Raw genomic sequence first — 21,014 nt, forward strand, 5'->3', positions numbered from 1 at the left:
ATTTCTACAGAAGTACGAGCCTTTTGGGGAAGGACGCCTTACGTGGTGTACCACTGGTCCTCAGTGCACTACGACCTTGGCACTCAGCATTGTAACGGCGTTCTAACCATACCCACTATTCCTCAAATTGGGCCTAAACGCCTGATGGGTTGTACAAGTTACGCCCATAGTGCGTCCCCATCTGCACCTACGATCATGATGGACTTTCCATGGCACCCGAAATCCAGCACGGTAGCCAGCCCGTTGTGGTGGGGTCATCATGTACCCTCTAGGTTGTAGCCCCCTGACAACACAGGGATCGTACTGCCGATACCTGAGCTGCACCCTCCCCACGTCGGCCAAGGAGTAGATGCCCGTCTCCTTGGGGCATCAGGACTCCCGGCAACGGTCATCCTGCCAGGTGGCCCTTGCTGAGGCTGGGTGGCGCCCATGGGAAGAGCCCCTGGTCGGAGTGGGTGGTATCGGGGCGGACGTTTCACAGATGAAACGTCAACATGTATCAGGTCGCTCTGCGGCCGAGTCTTTTAAAAAGAAAGGTACTGTCTCTGGTTCTGGTTCTCCTGCCCTTTCCCCCTTGGCCACTCCCTGGGAGGAAGGACAGGCCCGCCGGCTTGGGGCGAAGTACTTCCCCCGATATTTGGTCTGCTCTCGAACCGATGGGGGGGACGTTCGCCACCTCCAAGCCCATGTTCTTTGTTCAGCACATCGAGGACATCTTCGGGGAAATCGAGGCTCTTAGTAAAATGCGTTCGGGGTCCGTTCTTATAAAGACCACCTCCGCCACACAGTCGGCGGCGCTCCAGGCGTGCGACCGACTAGGGGACATCCCAGTGTCCATTGTCCCGCATCTGGCACTGAAGAGGACGCAGGGGGTTATTTTTCATCGGGACCTCCTGCTGCAATCTGATGAGGAGCTCAGGGCCAACCTGGAGCGCCGAGGCGTGCATTTCGTCCGGCGAGTCCAGCGCGGCCCCAAAGACCGGCGCAACCACACCGGGGCCTTTATCCTCGCCTTCGAGGGGGACGTTCTCCCAGAGAAGGTAAAGGTGATGTGCTACCGGTGCGACGTGCGACCTTACGTCCCGCCTCCTATGTGCTGTTTTCGGTGTTTGCGCTTTGGGCACATGTCGTCACGGTGTGAGGCTGACCCCCTTTGTGGCGATCGTGGACGTCCTCTTTGTGAGGAACATACATGCACCCCACCACTTCAGTGCGTTAATTGTCCTGGCATCCACTTGCCTAGATCCTTAGACTGCCCCGCGTATCAGAAGGAGAAGAAGATTCAAGAACTCAAAACTGTGGATCGTCTCTCTTATTCTGAGGCCAGGAAGAAGTATGACCGCCTCCATCCCGTGACGTTGACCACTTCGTTTGCCTCAGTCGTGTCCACTCCTTCCACAGTATTCTCACCCCTATCCTGTCCCCCCTCCACCTCCTCCCCCCATCCGGGGTCTATGCCTCCGCCTCCCAAATCCCTCCCTTCCAAATCCTCCTCCCCCGCGGCCCCCGCCCCCTCTGCCCCCAGGGGCCACCCTTCCTCCGCCGTTTTTATTGTTTGGCGACTTCAATGCCCATCATCCCCTTTGGGGCTCTCCTGCATCCTGTCAGAGAGGCTCCCTCTTGGTGGATGTCTTCAACCATCTCAATCTTGTCTGCCTCAATACTGGCGCCCCGACTTTCCTTTCGGACTCTACTCATACCTACTCCCACTTGGACCTCTCGATCTGTTCTACCACTCTTGCCCGTCGGTTCGAGTGGTATGTCCTTTCTGACACCTATTCGAGCGACCACTTCCCCTGTGTCGTTCGTCTCCTGCACCACACCCCATCCCCACATCCTTCGAGCTGGAACATACCGAAAGCTGACTGGGGACTTTACTCCTCCCTGACGACCTTTCCGGACCACGATTTTCTCAGTTGTGACAGTCAGGTCGAATACCTCACGGCTGTTATCGTCAATGCTGCCGAACGTTCCATTCCTCATACTACCTCTTCACGTCGCGTTTCTGTCCCCTGGTGGAATGAGGCTTGTGGAGACGCTATCCGTGCTCGACGACGTGCTTTACGCACCTTTCGCCGCCATCCTACGTTGGCGAATTGTATTGGATACAAACGACTCCGAGCGCAATGCCGTAGAGTCATCAAAGACAGCAAAAAACCTTGTTGGGCCTCTTTCACCAGCTCCTTTAACAGTTTTACTCCCTCTTCTGTCGTTTGGGGTGGCCTGCGCCGGCTGTCGGGCATTAAGGCCCACTCCTCGGTACCTGGCCTGACCTCAGGTAATGAGGTCCTTGTTGATCCTGTGGCTGTCTCCAACGCCTTCGGCCGGTTTTTCGTGGAGGTTTCAAGCTCCGCCCATTACCACCCTGCCTTCCTTCCCAGGAAAGAGGCAGAAGAGGCTCGGCGACCTTCCTTCCACTCGCTGAATCTGGAAACTTATAATGCCCCCTTTATTATGCGGGAACTCGAACGTGCGCTTGCACTGTCCCGGTCCTCTGCTCCGGGGCCAGATGCCATTCACGTTCAGGTGCTGGCACACCTTTCTCCGGCGGGCAAAAGCTTCCTTCTCCATACCTACAATCGCGTCTGGACCGAAGGTCAGGTCCCCATGCATTGGCGTGATGCCGTCGTTGTTCCTATATCCAAACCCGGGAAGGGTAGACACCTTCCTTCCAGTTACCGCCCCATTTCTCTTACAAGCTGTGTCCGTAAGGTGATGGAGTGCATGGTTAATGCTCGGTTAGTTTGGATTCTTGAATCTCGACGGCTACTTACCAATGTCCAATGCGGCTTTCGTCGCCGCCACTCCACTGTTGACCACCTTGTGACCTTGTCAACATTCATCATGAACAACTTTTTGCGAAGGCGCCAAACGGTAGCCGTGTTCTTCGATTTGGAGAAGGCTTATGATACCTGTTGGAGAGGAGGTATCCTCCGCACTATGCACAGGTGGGGCCTCCGCGGTCGCCTGCCCCTTTTTATTGATTCCTTTTTAATGGATCGAATGTTTAGGGTACTTGTGGGTTCCGTATTGTCTGACGTCTTCCTCCAGGAGAACGGAGTGCCTCAGGGCTCCGTCTTGAGCGTAGCCCTTTTTGCCATCGCGATCAATCCAGTTATGGATTGCATTCCACCTAATGTCTCAGGCTCTCTCTTTGTCGATGACTTCGCAATCTACTGCAGTGCCCAGAGAACATTCCTCCTGGAGCGCTGCCTTCAGTGTTATCTAGACAGCCTCTACTCATGGAGCGTGGCAAATGGCTTCCGGTTCTCCGAAGAGAAGACGGTTTGTATCAACTTTTGGCGATATAAAGCGTTCCTTGCGCCATCCTTACATCTCGGTCCCGTTGTTCTCCCATTCGTGGAAACAACTAAGTTCCTAGGGCTCACATTGGACAGGAAACTTTGTTGGTCTCCGCATTTCTCTTATTTGGCGGCCCGTTGTACACGTTCCCTTAATGTCCTCGAGTTCTTAGTGGTTCATCTTGGGGAGCGGATGGCACTGTCCTGCTTCGCTTGTATCGGTCCATAGTCCGATCGAAGCTGGATTATGGGAGCTTCGTCTACTCGTCTGCTCGGCCATCCCTCTTACGCCGTCTCAACTCCATCCACCATCTGGGGTTACGTCTTGCGACCGGAGCCTTCTACACTAGTCCCATCGAGAGTCTTTATGCTGAAGCTGCCGAATTACCATTGACTTACCGGTGCGACGTACTGCTGTGTCGGTATGCCTGCCGGCTGTTGTCAATGCCCGACCACCCCTCTTATCAGTCCTTCTTCGCCGATTCTCTCGACGGTCAGTACGGGTTGTATGTGTCTGCCCTGCTGCCCCCTGGAGTCCACTTCCGTCGCCTGCTTCGACAATTGGATTTTGCCCTCCCTACCACCTTCAGAGAGGGTGAGAGCCCGACACCACCTTGGCTGCAGGCTCCGGTTCATATTTATCTCGACCTCAGCTCACTCCCGAAGGAGGGTACTGCGGCTGCAGTGTATTGCTCACGGTTTGTCGAATTTCGTGCTCGACTTGCCGGTCACACCTTTATTTACACCGATGGCTCCAAAACTGACGATGGTGTCGGCTGTGCCTTTGTCGTCGGGGCCGCCACCTTTAACTACCGGCTCCTCGACCAATGTTCCAGCTTTACGGCCGAGCTTTTTGCTCTCCATCAGGCCGTTCAGTATGCCCGCCGCCACCGCCATTCATCGTATGTACTCTGCTCTGATTCCCTCAGTGCTCTTCAGAGCCTTGGAGCTCCCTATCCGGTCCATCCCTTGGTGCAACGGATCCGGCAGTCCCTCCATTCTTTCGCTGGTAATGGTTCTCCTGTCAGCTTTCTGTGGGTTCCCGGACATGTAGGAGTGCCTGGGAATGAGGCTGCAGATGCTGCAGCCAAGGCTGCAGTCCTCCTGCCTCGGCCAGCCTCCCATTGTGTCCCGTCCTCTGACGTTCGTGGGGTTGTTTGTAAGAGGCTTGTGTCGTCGTGGTGGGATGCTTGGTCATCCCTCCAAGGAAACAAGCTCCGGGCAGTAAAACCGCTCCCAACTGCTTGGACAACCTCCTCCTGACCATATCAGCGAGAAGAGGTCCTTCTGACCAGATTGCGGATTGGGCATTGCCAGTTTAGCTACCGCTACCTGCTCTCCGGTGACCCAGCTCCGCAGTGCCCTTGTGGTCAAACGTTAACAGTGCGCCATGTTTTATTGTCGTGTCCCCGCTTTAGACAATCTCGTGTTGTCCTGTCCCTGCCATCTACTTTACCGGATATTTTAGCTGATGACGCTCGAGCAGCTGCTCGTGTTCTGCGTTTTATGACTTTGACTGGCTTGTCCAAAGACATCTAACTTTTTTACTTATTTTATCTGCAGGACTTTCTGGTGTCCCCCCCCCCCCTCCCCTTGAGTTTTACTAGATTCCATGTGCTCTAACAACTATGACTGGGCGCTAATGACCTCAGTAGTTGAGCGCCCTTAAACCCCACACAAAAAAAAAAACCCTCCTGTTACTTGCCGAGCTCTGGAGATGCCTACATGCTGCCTTACCTTTTTCTCTCTTGTTTTTATCGCTGACTGTCCAACTGATGTTCATTTCATCTTTAGTCTTTTCGGTTTTACTCTTCGGAATCTGCTGACTTGAAGACATTATTTTTCACACTCCATTGGGCTAGGGGGGCTCAGACACGGGATAGGGCTGTTCTCGCTATTGGGTGAGCCATATGGACCCCTCATCTGCTCTGACCTACATCCTGGCCCAATCTATACAATCATCCATAAATTCTTTCTGAATTCTAGCATCAGTATTGCACTGCCTCAGCGTTGCTGCTCCTACATACTTTCACGATCAGAACACGTATGTCATGGATGTCACAGTCTGGATTGAGGAGCTGATGACCTTGCCGTTTACTCCCTTAGCCCTCCCATCAGCCAACCAGCCAATCTGCAATGTGTTCCCATGATGACCACTAGTTTGGTAAGGAGCTTTTGTGGTAGGGTGTTCAGTTCCTCCTCCAGCACAGTTGACAACCACTGTATGGTTGTTGGTGCATGTGAATGTGCTGCAATTTCTCTCTCTGACACATCCCATGTGTGCCTGATAGTATTTAAGCTGGGTGAATGGGCAGACCAGTTCATTTGCTGAATATCCTCTCATGGCTAGAGCTGCTCCATCTGTGCTGTTCAATGTGGTCACATATTGTCATCCATAAAAATGCAGTCGGGGCCAAATACATCCCTGAAAATGTGCACATGGGGAAGTAGTACAGTTTCACAATGACATTGATCAGTGCGTTCACAGTGTTCAAAGATTTTTAGGTCAATATGTTCGTGCAACATTATGCCTCACCACACCAAAACACATTTACCACCAGTACGATAATTTTTTAGTGTTGGACCTGTTCCCACGTCTCGCCGTATGAGGGTACATAATGCACGCAGGGACATTGTTGAACATAAATCGTTTTGGTGGGTGATGTGGTATGTTGTGGAGAGGCATAATGTTGTGTGGGTGTACTGACCTCCGAGCCTCTGAACATGGTACACACACTGGTCAGTGTTATTATGACACTGTACTCCTTTGCCATGTGCATATTTTCAAGGATGCGCTTAGGCCTGACTTCATTTTTATGGATGATAATGTATGACTGAATCAAACTGCGCAGGTGGAGCAGCTCTTCAAGCAGAAACTATTCAGCAAATGGACTGACATGCCTGTTCTCCTATCACATCGAGCATGTGGGGATACACGTTGCAGCATGTTTACATGCACCAATGACCATCCTGCTGTGTCAGCCATGCTACTTTAGGACTGGTACACCCTACCACAAGAACTCTTTATCAGCCTTCTGGTGATAAAGGAGCATAGTGCAGAGCATGCACTGCCATCTGTGGTGATCAACCACCCTATTAAGAACAGCATCCTGCCTTTTGTAATGTACGGGGTGGGAGATACACTAACCTAACTATTAGGATTAGGAGACTTAAAAAATTCGCAAAGATTTTGTTAATGATCTTGTGGTTGCTTATGTGTACCATCAGTATTAAAAATGATGTCTTCAGTTTTACAGGCACAGTTGGCAGCAGTCTCACTCCTTATTACCCCTATATCCCAGACTGTTTGTTTTATTTCAGGGTTGCTTGATTTTATTTCAGGATTGGTTGTTTCACTGCTAAAATAAGAACGTCATGATTATTTGATTATTTTGCTTCATATTTTATAGTACTTTTTGTATTAATTTTTTGTGTAGACTTTGCCTGAATTTTTGGATGTAATGTACATGTGTTGTCTTTGTTGGGAAGATATTTTTATCCCATTTGTTTGCCATGACTTGTTCATGGATTTCTTGGGTTGATTTCTGAAATCTGTTCTGGGAAAGAAACCTTCAAATATTGTTGCAATTTCATTGCTGAACAGATTGTATGTGGAATTGACATCTTTTTTGCAATAGATGTGCTTCTAATTTATATCTTGGAGCCATGATTTATAGGCTTTACTCATTTCTTCATTTATTAGTCCAACTACTTTTCAGTAGAGCTCAGTTTTATTCTGGCAAATATTCATAGCATTAATAGGGAGCCTCTGATCATCATGATCCAAGACACCATTCAATACATTACTGATAATGATACTGCTCACTTTCCCTTGGGCTACAAAAATGTTTTCAATTATGGCACTTGAATTTGGAGCTACTCTGGTGGGAGAATTGACTACTAGGACAAGGTTGTTAGGTGTGCATAAAATTTTCCAATCTGTCTGTCTTCCCACTATTCCACATTGAAATTCCTAGTACTACGATGTTCCTTTCACATTTAAACAAGTGCAGTCAAATTGAGCAGCTGCTTCACAAAGGTGCCAAGAGTCCGTGGTCAAAATAATTTATGAACAGTTCAATGGCATATGCTTCAAAATGTTGCTCTAGACAAAAATTGTGTAAATAAATACTATTTCATTTGGCACTATTCCTAACAAAAACAGCAACAACACCTCTTTCCCTTTGTTTTCTGCAATGTGTTGGATGGTAAGTCTTTCAATACCACAGCAGATATGGTGCTCAGTGAAGAACAGTGTAAGCACATAGGTATGTCTGTACTTCCTTGCATTAGTGCTTTAGTGCTGCAATCACTAGAATTTTTAATTATGTTAAATTGGGCTCTTCTTTTGTTCATTACAAATTGCTATAAAAACTAATTTTTCTTTATTGCTATACACCATTGCAACAAGGACAAAAATATATAGTGTGGTTCAAATGACTTATAGAAAAGTGTAGTTTATCTGTCATTTTGAGTGTTTTATGATTTTTCTGTTTTAGTGTTAACAAGTTTGAAATTGTAACCTTGACACCTCATCATAGTAAATTTACTCCCATATTATATTTATATACAGCACCTACATAGCTGACACAACATCCATTTGGTGAGAATATGACAAAGAAAAAATATTAAAAAAATATTAATGTGGTTTTGTGTGTGTGTGTGTGTGTGTGTGTGTGTGTGTGTTTCATAATGTCTTAAATAAATGTTTTTACCCAATGTTGGGGCATGTTTAATCCAGCAATTGTATTCTACCGATTACAGATGTCAGCAGATTATCAGCAGATATGTCATCAATGCTTGATGAGCTTCAACGAAATCTTACATTAGCTCGTGAAGAGGCTATGTTAGGGAAGTACGAGTCCTCAGATTTATATTATCAGTTTACACTTAGATTAATACCAAAAATTAAGGCAACTATAACAGATCAGTTCCAGAAGGACAGGTGGTCACAGGTATGTTCTTCAAAACCTGGAAACATATATTTAGATTTAATATTTGAAACATATTATTTCTCTGAATTGGTGTTGAGTTCTTTTCATATGATTTTGTGTCTAGACTGCTACACTGAAATAATCAGAACGCTTCTCAGTTTGTTAATCACATGTGTATATATTCTAAATGAGTTAAGTTTCTAGAACTTGTTCCAGTTACGAATCACGCAGGTGTGAAAAATCTTGTTAAAACTACACTTTGTAATAGTTGGCATTCAGGATAAATTGAAAGCTATTTGGATTTTGAATTAATACGAGATGAGAAGGGTCCAAAAATAAAGTGCATACTGTTTGATAGTAAGCTATCTTTGAAAAAAAATGAAATGCAGTTGTCATACATTGACACAGACTCAGTTTCTACCATCAGCAAGTCAAGACTGGGAGACCATGGTGTACACTCAATACTAACTGTACAATGTATCCATCAAACGTGCTGAGCATGTGCCAAGACCTCGATTGTTATGAGGAAGAATGACCGTGTTGTAAGTAAATTCTCTAGTCTCCAAAAGCTCTTGAATTGCAGATACAACCATTATTTGAAACATATAGAAAGAAATATGTCGAGTTAAGATATTTTTAGAGAAAAACAGACTAATCGAACCACGTCATGCCAAATCGTGCATTAGAGTATGGTGGAGTCATTGCATTGTCTGTGTGAATGTGTGAAAGGGATACATTTTTTTGTAAAGGTGAGTTTGCACAAACTAACAAAGTCATACTTGGATGTATTAGACAGTTTGAGATGTGTTACAGAACACTTTCAGGACAGTACAAGCTACCCTAGATTAATGAGTCTACTCCAGTCCAAGTCCAGTCCAAACACTATCAGAGTTCTGCCAGTAACAAACAGTCTGAATTACAATCAGTGTAAAAAGAACCAACATGCTGATCGGCACACATTTCACTGATTGTGTTACAATTTACCCAAACTCTCTGTTGGCCAGCTTATGTGCAAGAGTCGTTTCTTGTCTCATCAGAGAGTGTATCTAATGCCAAGCAACATATGAATAGTGATGCCCCAGCAGTAAACAGTAATATTGCGCCAGCCACTTAGTTTCCATAGTGACCTCGTGTGACACAATTGTATCTCCTTACCTCCCAGCAGCATCTCCCAGGTGCTCATAACTCTCTTGTGAGTATCTACTTGGCCAAGACAGGGCCCCAACCCTTGCAGGGCTACTTCCCTTTCTGTGCTGTAAGCTACTATTATGTCCCCTCTCTGCCTTGCCATGGAATGGTCTTCTTGGTGCCAGTCACACTTGGATTTGGTTTCTGATTATGGATGTTCCTTTTTTGTTTCTTATCCAGCACTTAACACTCTTTTTTTCATCCTAAACTATGTGGTCCTCATTGGTGGATTTGATGTACCAGTATTCTTCTAAATTTTACAGAAGTCTGGATCATGCAGGAAAGATCGCCCAATGCAATGTATATTCCACCTTCACACATTTCTATGTGGCAATGGTAATAAGCCCTAAATGTAACACAATAGCCATCCCATTGGGAGGGGGCTTGTTGAGTGCCTGCAGTGTGGTAGCCCCCTGACCATGTAGGGATTGCACTATTGGTGCCTGGGCTGGAAACTCCCTTGTATGCCAAGCAGTATGTGCCCATTGTGGCTGATGCATGAGGACTCTGGACTACAGATTACTGGCCAGGTAGCTGTTGCTGAGGCTGGGTGGCCCTTGTGGGGAGAGCCCCCGTTCAGAGTGTATGGCACCATGGTGGATGACTCACATATGAATCAGATTAAACTGTCTTCTCCTGATGGCTGCATGGCCCCAGCAGTCTCTTCTGAAGGAAAAGGTTCTTACAACGGGAAGAGATATTACCCCAAAATGTTTCCTTCCCTGGCTGTGCTGTGAGAGGAACCTAGGGCAATGAAGGGGAGAACAACTTCCCACAGTACTTAGTTTGCTCTTGGACTGACAGAGATTCCTTTTTGATCATAAAACCGGTATTGCTGTTGAACACCTAGAGGACAGGTTTGGGGAAATAGCAGTGATTTCGAAAATGAGTAATGGTTCATTTCTGATTAAAATGTCATCCCCTGCCCAATCACGAGCACTGCTTGCCAGTCACAAGCTGGGTGACATTCCTGTCACTATCGCCCCCCCCCCCCCCCAATACGCATCTCAATAGGTTGCAGAGTATAGTCTTCCACCATGACCTCCTCTTACAGACTGATGATGGATTACATGCCAATTTGGAGGACAGGTTGTGCGTTTCGTCTGTATGTGGTGTTCAAAAGGGACCAAATGACAATAGGGCTGCTACTAGGACCTCCACCTTGGCCTTTGAACATGACTCACTGACTGAAAAGATCGAGTTGTTTGTGTATTGATAGTGTGTTGATTGTGTATTGCTATGAAACTTCCTGGCAGATTAAAACTGTGTGCCGGACCGAGACTCAAACTTGGGACCTTTGCCTTTCGCGGGCAAGTGATCTACCAACTGAGCTACCCAAGCACAACTCACACCCTGTCCTCACAGCTTTACTTCTGCCAGTACCTCGTCTCCTACCTTCCAAACTTTACAGAAGCTCTCCTGCGAACCTTGCAGAACTAGCATTCCCGAAAGAAACAATATTGCGGAGACATGGCTTAGCCACAGCCTGGGGCAGGCTTCTGTAAAGTTTGGAAGGTAGGAGACGAGGTACTGGCAGAAGTAAAGCTGTGAGGACGGGGTGTGAGTCGTGCTTGGGTAGCTCAGTTGGTAGAGCACTTGCCCGCGAAAGGCAAAGGTCCCAAGTTCGAGTCTCGGTCCGGCACACAGTTTTAATCTGCCAGGAAGTTTCATATCAGCGCACACTCTGCTGCAGAGTGAAAATCTCATTCTGGAAACTATCTTAAAGGGGCCAATGTAGTGTTTATGGAATTTTTTGATGTAATTTTTCACCTACTTGAAATGGTATTTCTAGTATCCACACATTTTCACTGTAAACTGGGTTTTACTCTCTTGTTGTGGCTTCTCTTTCTTTTTCGAATGCTGTTTGGAGCAGCTCTTCATGTGATGTCTTACAACACAGTGAGAGCTTTATACAATCATTGGAGGTGCTCTCTGCCTCCCACCCAAACAGTGCTGCAAAAGGTGGTGCACTTACAATGTCATGTGCTAGAATGTTTGTGACTATTTTTTATGTACAGCACTTTTCCTACCAACAAACATAAGAGCTTCTGCATGATTAATTCTATTGGATTGGAAGGTTGTCTGCAACAGCGATCCAAATTTGTCTGATTCTATTATTTTGTTGGAGTCATTTCAGTAGTATCTGACATAATTGAGGCACAATGTGTGTCAAAATAAATTGATTTGATGGTTCTCACTAAATATGCCCATTCTAATTTCTCCACTGTAATTTTGCAAAAAGCTCCACAGCTTCCAACACTGGGTGAAATTTCTCATCAGTCATAGAAATCTATTGGCACAGTTTCATCTAATTTTCCAGGTATATTGTATTGTGTATCAGACTCCCAGCTACATCTGTAGAATGATTAGCTACAACATTTACTAATTAAAGTACCTCATAAATATAACACCACCTCCTGTTATCAGACAGATCTATTCTGAATTCAACAATTCACATTTGCAGTGTAGGATTGAATATTTGAGGTGGGGGCACCTGTAGGCAACTTGTATAGGATATGCAGGCGTAAAAAGAGAGCAATTAGAATAATTGCTGATACAAGCAAACAAGTGTTGTAAGTACTGTTTCATCAAGTAAAATTTACTGACTCTGTGGTCTTCATATATTCTTAAGACAGTTGTGCTTGTAAAAGAGAATATAAAAAAGTATGATGAATATGCACAGCACACCAGCCGGCGATAGGAACCGGTATGGCACACTGCGTGCCTCATAACTTGCACCAATATAATAATATTTCTTGTGCTACTCTTCATATATATTCATTATATTTATGACATGATATTGTTTAGAATTTACAAAAAATAATGATATGCTGAACTGTAAGTAATTATGGACGAATTATTGTTGTTGTAGTTGTTAATGCAAACAATTTTCAGTTGGTTTTATTTCCCACATGTGTAACTTTAAAACTATTAATGAGAAACATATATATTTTTAATTTTTAATGACCAAACTATTGTTGCAGCATGAGCTTGAAATTATTGCTGAATACGACTATATCAAGAGCCTGGATAAAATACTGACACTCATTAAATATGGGACACAGGGTGACCACCCACTTTGTAAGTTACATAATCTATGTCAAAAGTCAGCTACTTAATTAATTTGTGTTATCATCTTTATGTAATTGTCTTACCAAGTAAATTACGTTTTGTGTACTGTTATACATTTTAGTTTTTCATTTATGTTTATCTATTCACCTTTTGCTGGCATAAGGATATGTTTGTTGAAAATGCTGCTAACTTTACTGACTGTGATACTGTTTACATCTTACTTCTGATGAAGGTGATAATGCTTGTACATTAAAATCAGAATTTGTTTTACCTGTGCAAGGAAAGAAGTAATCTTATATCTGTTATACAGGGGAATTGCAAGTAACAAAGAAAATTACCTACTTTCTATACACAGAGCTGGAACTTGGCACTCTAAAGAGGTTGCAAAGCCTGCCCACTGACCCTTTGTTTGTATGAAATGACATGGGGATAAAGCAGTTATCTAGACCAGTTGAATTTTAATTAAGTGGGTGTGATATTTGTTTTAGATTAACAACAAAAAAATTGTTTGGTGTTGGTGATTAGAAGGCTTTCAGAAATAGAAGATACCAGTGTGCTTGTGGCTGTAACTTCTGTATGTTCCCATTGGAAGGCCAGAACTGTTGGGTGTAAAATTAAGGCTAACGACAGTTCATAACGCAAGCATTATCTATGGAAATGAAAATTATCATAGTCATGGTGCAGAGAGACAGTGAAAGAGAGATCTCTCAAATGGATAACTTCTTTCACTTAATGCTTGAATGTATTTAGGTTGCACATAAAAATCTTAGAGTTCATAGGACAGGGAGTCCTGTATGTTTAAAAGTACTTTTAACTGGACTGGCATGCATCTGTATTAGAAGCCAACTCGCCCTGTAATGAGGATGATACTATACCTTATCACATTACTTGCCTGTGCTTAGTTTGTAGACTATCAGCGATGTCTTGCTCCTCTCTACCCACCCACTCTCATTGCACTTAGTGAGGTGGTTTTCATGAACTTGTGGAAGTCCCTTGGTCACTTCTTGTTGACAGGATTGATATTTTCATGAAGATTGTTTTTTTTTTTCCCCATTGCCCAGGAATTGGCATACTTGCAGTCCCATTCAGCAGTCATACACCATCCAGATATTGGTGGTTGTTGTTGTTGTTGTTGTCTTGTTGTAGTCATCTCTTTTAAAGAGTAGATCATATCTGTTGCAAGACACAGTGGAATCACAATTTGAAGGTTTAATTGCAGTTCATCTTGTTAGTACCAGTATTTCACTTGGTGATAACAAATCCAGAAAATTATGGATAGAAAGATTGGTCCATACTAAGTATTACTGGATAACAAGGAATTATGCCATACAAAGCAAAAGAATGTAAAGACCCACCACAAACTTGTGTATGGGAAAGATACTATCATTGACAACTACAGCAGACAACAGTGTTCTTAAAACTTCAATAAACGTGACAATCACAGGTATATGTTCAAATTTGTCTGCAAACAAGAAAAGTCATGATATACACTCCTGGAAATTGAAATAAGAACACCGTGAATTCATTGTCCCAGGAAGGGGAAACTTTATTGACACATTCCTGGGGTCAGATACATCACATGATCACACTGACAGAACCACAGGCACATAGACACAGGCAACAGAGCATGCACAATGTCGGCACTAGTACAGTGTATGTCCACCTTTCGCAGCAATGCAGGCTGCTATTCTCCCATGGAGACGATCGTAGAGATGCTGGATGTAGTCCTGTGGAACGGCTTGCCAAGCCATTTCCACCTGGCGCCTCAGTTGGACCAGCGTTCGTGCCGGACGTGCAGACCGCGTGAGACGACGCTTCATCCAGTCCCAAACATGCTCAATGGGGGACAGATCCGGAGATCTTGCTGGCCAGGGTAGTTGACTTACACCTTCTAGAGCACGTTGGGTGGCACGGGATACATGCGGACGTGCATTGTCCTGTTGGAACAGCAAGTTCCCTTGCCGGTCTAGGAATGGTAGAACGATGGGTTCGATGACGGTTTGGATGTACCGTGCACTATTCAGTGTCCCCTCGACGATCACCAGTGGTGTACGGCCAGTGTAGGAGATCGCTCCCCACACCATGATGCCGGGTGTTGGCCCTGTGTGCCTCGGTCGTATGCAGTCCTGATTGTGGCGCTCACCTGCACGGCGCCAAACACGCATACGACCATCATTGGCACCAAGGCAGAAGCGACTCTCATCGCTGAAGACGACACGTCTCCATTCGTCCCTCCATTCACGCCTGTCGCGACACCACTGGAGGCGGGCTGCACGATGTTAGGGCGTGAGCGGAAGACGGCCTAACGGTGTGCGGGACCGTAGCCCAGCTTCATGGAGACGGTTGCGAATGGTCCTCGCCGATACCCCAGGAGCAACAGTGTCCCTAATTTGCTGGGAAGTGGCGGTGCGGTCCCCTACGGCACTGCGTAGGATCCTACGGTCTTGGCGTGCATCCGTGCGTCGCTGCGGTCCGGTCCCAGGTCGACGGGCACGTGCACCTTCCGCCGACCACTGGCGACAACATCGATGTACTGTGGAGACCTCACGCCCCACGTGTTGAGCAATTCGGCGGTACGTCCACCCGGCCTCCCGCATGCCCACTATACGCCCTCGCTCAAAGTCCGTCAACCGCACATACGGTTCACGTCCACGCTGTCGCGGCATGCTACCAGTGTTAAAGATTGCGATGGAGCTCCGTATGCCACGGCAAACTGGCTGACACTGACGGCGGCGGTGCACAAATGCTGCGCAGCTAGCGCCATTCGACGGCCAACACCGCGGTTCCTGGTGTGTCCGCTGTGCCGTGCTTGTGATCATTGCTTGTACAGCCCTCTCGCAGTGTCCGGAGCAAGTATGGTGGGTCTGACACACCGGTGTCAATGTGTTCTTTTTTCCATTTCCAGGAGTGTAGTATCATTCTTGTCCTAAATGGATTGGGGGTCATGTGGGTGGCAGAATCTAGAACACAGAAAAGCAAAGACGCATACTTGTGTTTGGAAATTTACATAAAATTTTGATTACCAGTTTCAATTTCTCATTAGTCTCCTACAACACTACAGCTGGATGTCAAGGAATTATTTTAAAAAATTGGAAATACAAGAATTAAAAATTTAGTTTCCAAGCAGGCAGCTATAGTGTCGTGATATGCTAAATCTGGAAATACAGTACTTTCATTTACTATTATCATGCCTGGAAATCAACATAAGTTTGTTTATGTTCTAGCTATTAGACCACGTTATCTCCAGGATATGCTTTCTACCAATGAATCAGAACCATATCTGTTGCGTTCTACTTCCGATGATGGACGAAACTGGCCACTTTCCTTGAGAAAGGATCCTGATGTGTGGCCACCACCACCACCAAGAGACCCTGATGTGTGGCCATCACCAACTCCTGTTGAGCATAAGTAAGGCATTATGGTTTTCATTAATTAAAGCTTCTTATCTATCTGGTAGTTGATAAATGTGACTGTTTTGACATTACAGGTCTTACTTCAGAGAATGTTCATTTTTAATAGTGTTTGACGTTGGTAGATCCTTACTTTTTACATATTGTCTGTGAGTGTGTTTGTGTAGAGTTTTATATTAAACTACAATTTCTATCTCTTATATGGCAGACTTTTTACCTTACTTGCAACGCATTTAGCATGGGAAACCTGTCAGACCAGAGTGATTTTTCATATTTCATAGATTTGTATTTCTTAAAGTGTGCATTCGGGTGCCTCTTATTTTTCAAGTTTGATTTTTTACTTTGTAGAACCCATAGTTTGGGACTGCTGCATAGAAAAATTGTTTATGTGCAGTTTTGCTCAATATGAAAGGTGAAGACGAGCCCCCTAGGCCCCTACCGTATTCTTGGGTGGGTGATAGGAAACAAAAAATCACATTAAACAATATTTAGTTTTATCTCAAAAGACTAGTGTGCAGAAGTAACTAATTAATCAACTACTTCATTTCTTTCAACTCCGTTATTAATATTGCTGTATTAACTTTAATAATGAAATCTATAAGTCGAGTGTGTAAAATGTTTGAGGCTAATACAATAAAATCACACTTTAAAAAAAAATCTTTGACAATCTGTTTCTGTGTCATGGAAACTTTGAATGATACTCAGATACAATGTGAAGCACTTACTGTTTCTAGTTTTTTTTTATTATTTATTTAAATTATTTATTGTATTTCTCCATTAGGTTGACAGCTTTCAACCCCATCATTTACAGCTCTCAGTTTAAGAATTATACATAGTGTGGAAGGTACCTCCTTGTGATATCTTGTTTGCATTCAGCATCTCACTGTTGGAAGATCATTAAATTGCTGAAACTGGCTTTATGGTAATTTCTCCAGTAACATACACAGCATAACCTTTGATTGATTTGACTTGACCAACATTTATTGTCACATTTGATGATACTGTGTCCATTTGCAGCCATAACATGTTATCACAGGCACGCACTTCCAATATCCAAATTATCAGTATGACAATTCACTGTCCACATTTATAACATAGTTGTGGCAGAAAAATGCCACAACACTGGCTTCTGTGTACATACTTAACACAACAGATTTCCAAATATATGGCACCAATACACAGACATTCATAATGTTGACAGAAAGATATGTGATCTGAATAAATGTTATCCACTGATTGACTCAAAGAAGTTAAAAAGAGAGTACAAGTAACCACAAACATGTTGATTGTAAGAATGAGTGGCACATTGTCCCAGGGTGTTAGTCATGTCTGAGCATGCCCAGGACTGAAAAGTTTTGGGTGGTGTAGGCTATTTAGACTTGCATATGAATATTTTTAAATTTTGGAAACTACGTATGTATTTATAAAATGGTATGGTTCAAGTTCACTAAATTGAATGAACTTTTTGTTCATGAAATAAGTTGGTTTACGTAATGAATGGTCAAGTACAAAAGGATGCAGTACTATTTTGTATGTGTACACAAGGAATTACCTATTTATGAGTACAGGTGACATATTTGAAATTATGATAAATAATGCAAATTCTTAATTAGTGACTTAATTGGTTAATGAAGAGTGTCATTTTGTTGAGAGAAGTTTGGGCAGTGAGAGTATAATGGTAAAGTCAGAAACTAAATCAGTATAATGACACTAAAGGCAACAGTAATTGCAAGTGAATGCAAACTTCAGTACTAATTGTTTTAAATTGATTAGTTTCAGAAAAATTACAACATGTTAAACGAAGTCTGGAGTCTTAGATTTCTAATAGTAGGAGTCAGTATTTCCAAGATCACTTATTAGCTCAGTCAAAGTATACAATTATCTGCTATGGTAATAATTTCAGTTATTAATTACTCTTGATATGATATCCAGAAAAAAAACAAATACATCATTGTAATCACTGTATTGAAAATTATCATATGAATATACGTGAAGTAAATCCATGGAGAAGAAATAAAAACTTTGAGGTTTGCCGATGACATTGTAATTCTGTCAGAGACAGCAAAGGACTTGGAAGAGCAGTTGAACGGAATGGACAGTGTCTTGAAAGGAGGATATAAGGTGAACATCAACAAAAGCAAAACGAGGATAATGGAATTTAGTCAAATTAAATCAGGTGATGCGGAGGGAATTAGATTAGGAAATGAGACACTTAAAGTAGTAAAGGAGTTTTGCTATTTGGAGAGCAAAATAATTGATGATGGTCAAAGTAGAGAGGATATAAAATGTAGAGTGGCAGTGGCAAGGAAAGCGTTTCTGAAGAAGAGAAATTTGTTAACATTGAGTATAGATTTAAGTGTCAGGAAGTAGTTTCTGAAAGTATTTGTATGGAGTGTAGCCATGTATGGAAGTGAAACATGGACGATAAATAGTTTGGACAAGAAGAGAATAGAAGCTTTCGAAATGTGGTACTACAGAAGAATGCTGAAGATTAGATGGGTAGATCACATAACTAATGAGGAGGTATTGAATAGAATTGGGGAGAAGAGGAGTTTGTGGCACAACTTGACAAAAAGAAGGGACCGGTTGGTAGGACATGTTTTGAGGCATCAAGGGATCACAAATTTAGCATTGGAGGGCAGCGTGGAGGGTAAAACTCGTAGAGGGAGACAAAGAGATGAATACACTAAGCAGATTCAGAAGGATGTAGGTTGCAGTAAGTACTGGGAGATGAAGCTTGCACAGGATAGAGTAGCATGGAGAGCTGCATCAAACCAGTCTCAGGACTGAAGACCACAACAACAACAACATCATACGTGAAATAGGGCCTGAACAATATCTAAACATGTTTTGGCATGTATATGATGTGGATATCAAGAGTTAGATGAAAATTAAGAAAAAAAAATATAATTATTGTTATTAGGATTGCAGTAGGTGGAGATGGAAAGATTCCATCTTGATCTGTTGTAAGTGTTGATGAAATCTGTCTTAAAGAATGTGTCACTCAAATCAAATCTGAAAAAGTAATCTTATTTTAATTAGAAACAAACTCTTTTGTTCAGGTCTGCTTCAGTCATTTTAATATTTTCATCTGATGTTTATGCCTCATGATTTAATGAAGTACTCGTTTTTTTGGTTTTCAATTCAGAAGCCGTCTGGTGTTATTCAACCTTATATTTATAAAATGTTGAAATAATACTGAATTCTAAATACATTCTTTGTATTCAGGAGGTGCATTGGGGCTTTAGGAGGAGTTAAATATAAAGAGAGAAGACAAAACACAAATTGCATTCTCTTCTTGCGAACATAATTCAGATTTATCACAAACATAAAAATATTCTAGCAACAAATAGCTTTCATCACCCACTTTGCTTGAAGATAAAAATATTCAAGCAACAAATACTTTTCACCACCCACTCTACATGATGAATATCTCCTAGAGTACAGAAAGGTACGAGACAAAATGGTCCTCTGACAAGAGATCTGAGTTAATTCTAAATCTTAACCTTTCAGTGAGAGTTTCAGATACAGTTTTTGCTTGCTCTTTCACACAGTAAGTTAAATGGCCAAAATGTGTATAAAACTACCTGCATTGAATGGTGGTAGATTTTCTTTTATTTTCGAATATAGTGTGCTCCATATAAACCTGAACTATTTTAATGAGTCACAACACTTAAACCAATGATGGGGCACATTTGTAATTCAGGGAAATGATAATACACAAGTGGGAGACTACATATAATACATACAAACATACATAGTCCTCACAGCAAATGTTGGAAGTGCCCTCCGCCAGCATCAATGCCCAACTGTACTAGCTTCACCATATTCTATGACTTTCTATCTTTACCAGTGGTGCTTATTTCATATGTAGTGGCCTCATGGAGTTCTCCAGTTGTCCATGGTCTATTCTTGTACTCTCGGCTTTCAAGATACCCCCTCACAAGAAAAAATCTGAGAGGGAGGGGAGGGGAGGGGGGTGAGGGAGGGGGGTAGGTCATGGGGGCCACAATTTTATGAGACCATTCAGTCACCAAAGAAACTGGTAACAAGTTGCATGAAAGAATTAGAGTTGTGACTCAGTGTTCCATCTCATTGGAAATAACCTACCGTAAGTTTGACGTCATCCAGCTGATCCACGAATGTATTGAAGATGCTCATATAAACTGTAGTGTCTACAGTTGTAGCAGAGAAAATGGAGCCAACAACAATCCTGGAAGCTGCCACCATACACCACACTCCAACCTTTTCATCATGCAGTGGTGTTTCGTGGATGATATTGGGGTTTACACCAGTGCAGTATGTGCTGTTTTATGTGTTGATGTAACCGGACCTATAGAACCATACCTCAAATGGAAGCCAGGTTATAGAGGAAATGTATGGACAAGGATTTTTTTTTAACTCAGTGTCTGTTTATTGCAGTGCTTCCATCATGGACAATCTGTATGGTCACAGTGCCAATTTCCTCACAGCTCTCTGACATGTGCCATACAAAATGCCAGTCTCCTGGCTTAGTCGGCGCAATGATTTCCTTGCGAGTTCTCCAAGCATTGTCAAGCATTATCAATAACCTCTGCACTCAGTGATGGTCTATGTTTTCCCCTGTCACTGTTTAGTACACCAATTTCCTTACAACTGACAAAATTGTTGCCTTTGTTGGATCATCACACACATTGAATTCATTCCAGAATGCCCATTGTGCTGTAACAAATGAGTCTGTCTTCCAGTATGTTTTCATAATAGAAACTTACTCTTAAAGTGTGTACTGCACATTTGTGTCATCTAAAGATTGCGTACAAATCACTAATTTACTTGTTATTGTCCCATGACCCGAACTACACCTTGAAGTAATTTTTTTATGTTGTCTTTTGGAGACCAATAAAATTTTAAAGTTTTTAATATTCATTTGTTAAAACATAAATGTAATTGGTGAATAGCATGGTATGTTTCCTACAAATTTCTTTTCTCTCAGGGACAAGTTTGCTACATCTTAACTAATAGTAATATGTGATTGTTTTGGTAATGGAAATAAGAAACAAAAATGAACAGTCAACAGTTAAAGACTAGAGAAACTTACTAAATTTAGGGATTGTGTTCTAGTTTTAGCA

General features: G+C 43.2%; 1 protein-coding gene across 1 annotated transcript in view; it reads left to right on the forward strand.

Annotated features, from left to right (window-relative positions):
* Positions 1-21,014, forward strand: part of LOC126248117 (katanin p60 ATPase-containing subunit A-like 1) — a 112,339-nt gene that overhangs the window by 27,192 nt on the left and 64,133 nt on the right. Inside the window, exons 2-4 of the mRNA XM_049948796.1 lie at positions 8,067-8,257; positions 12,409-12,505; positions 15,721-15,904. Of these exons, the coding sequence (XP_049804753.1) occupies positions 8,067-8,257; positions 12,409-12,505; positions 15,721-15,904 (472 nt within the window). The remainder of the gene's footprint in view (positions 1-8,066; positions 8,258-12,408; positions 12,506-15,720; positions 15,905-21,014) is intronic.

The sequence above is a fragment of the Schistocerca nitens genome, chromosome 3 (genome assembly GCF_023898315.1).
Source record: "Schistocerca nitens isolate TAMUIC-IGC-003100 chromosome 3, iqSchNite1.1, whole genome shotgun sequence".
Taxonomy (NCBI): domain Eukaryota; kingdom Metazoa; phylum Arthropoda; class Insecta; order Orthoptera; family Acrididae; genus Schistocerca; species Schistocerca nitens.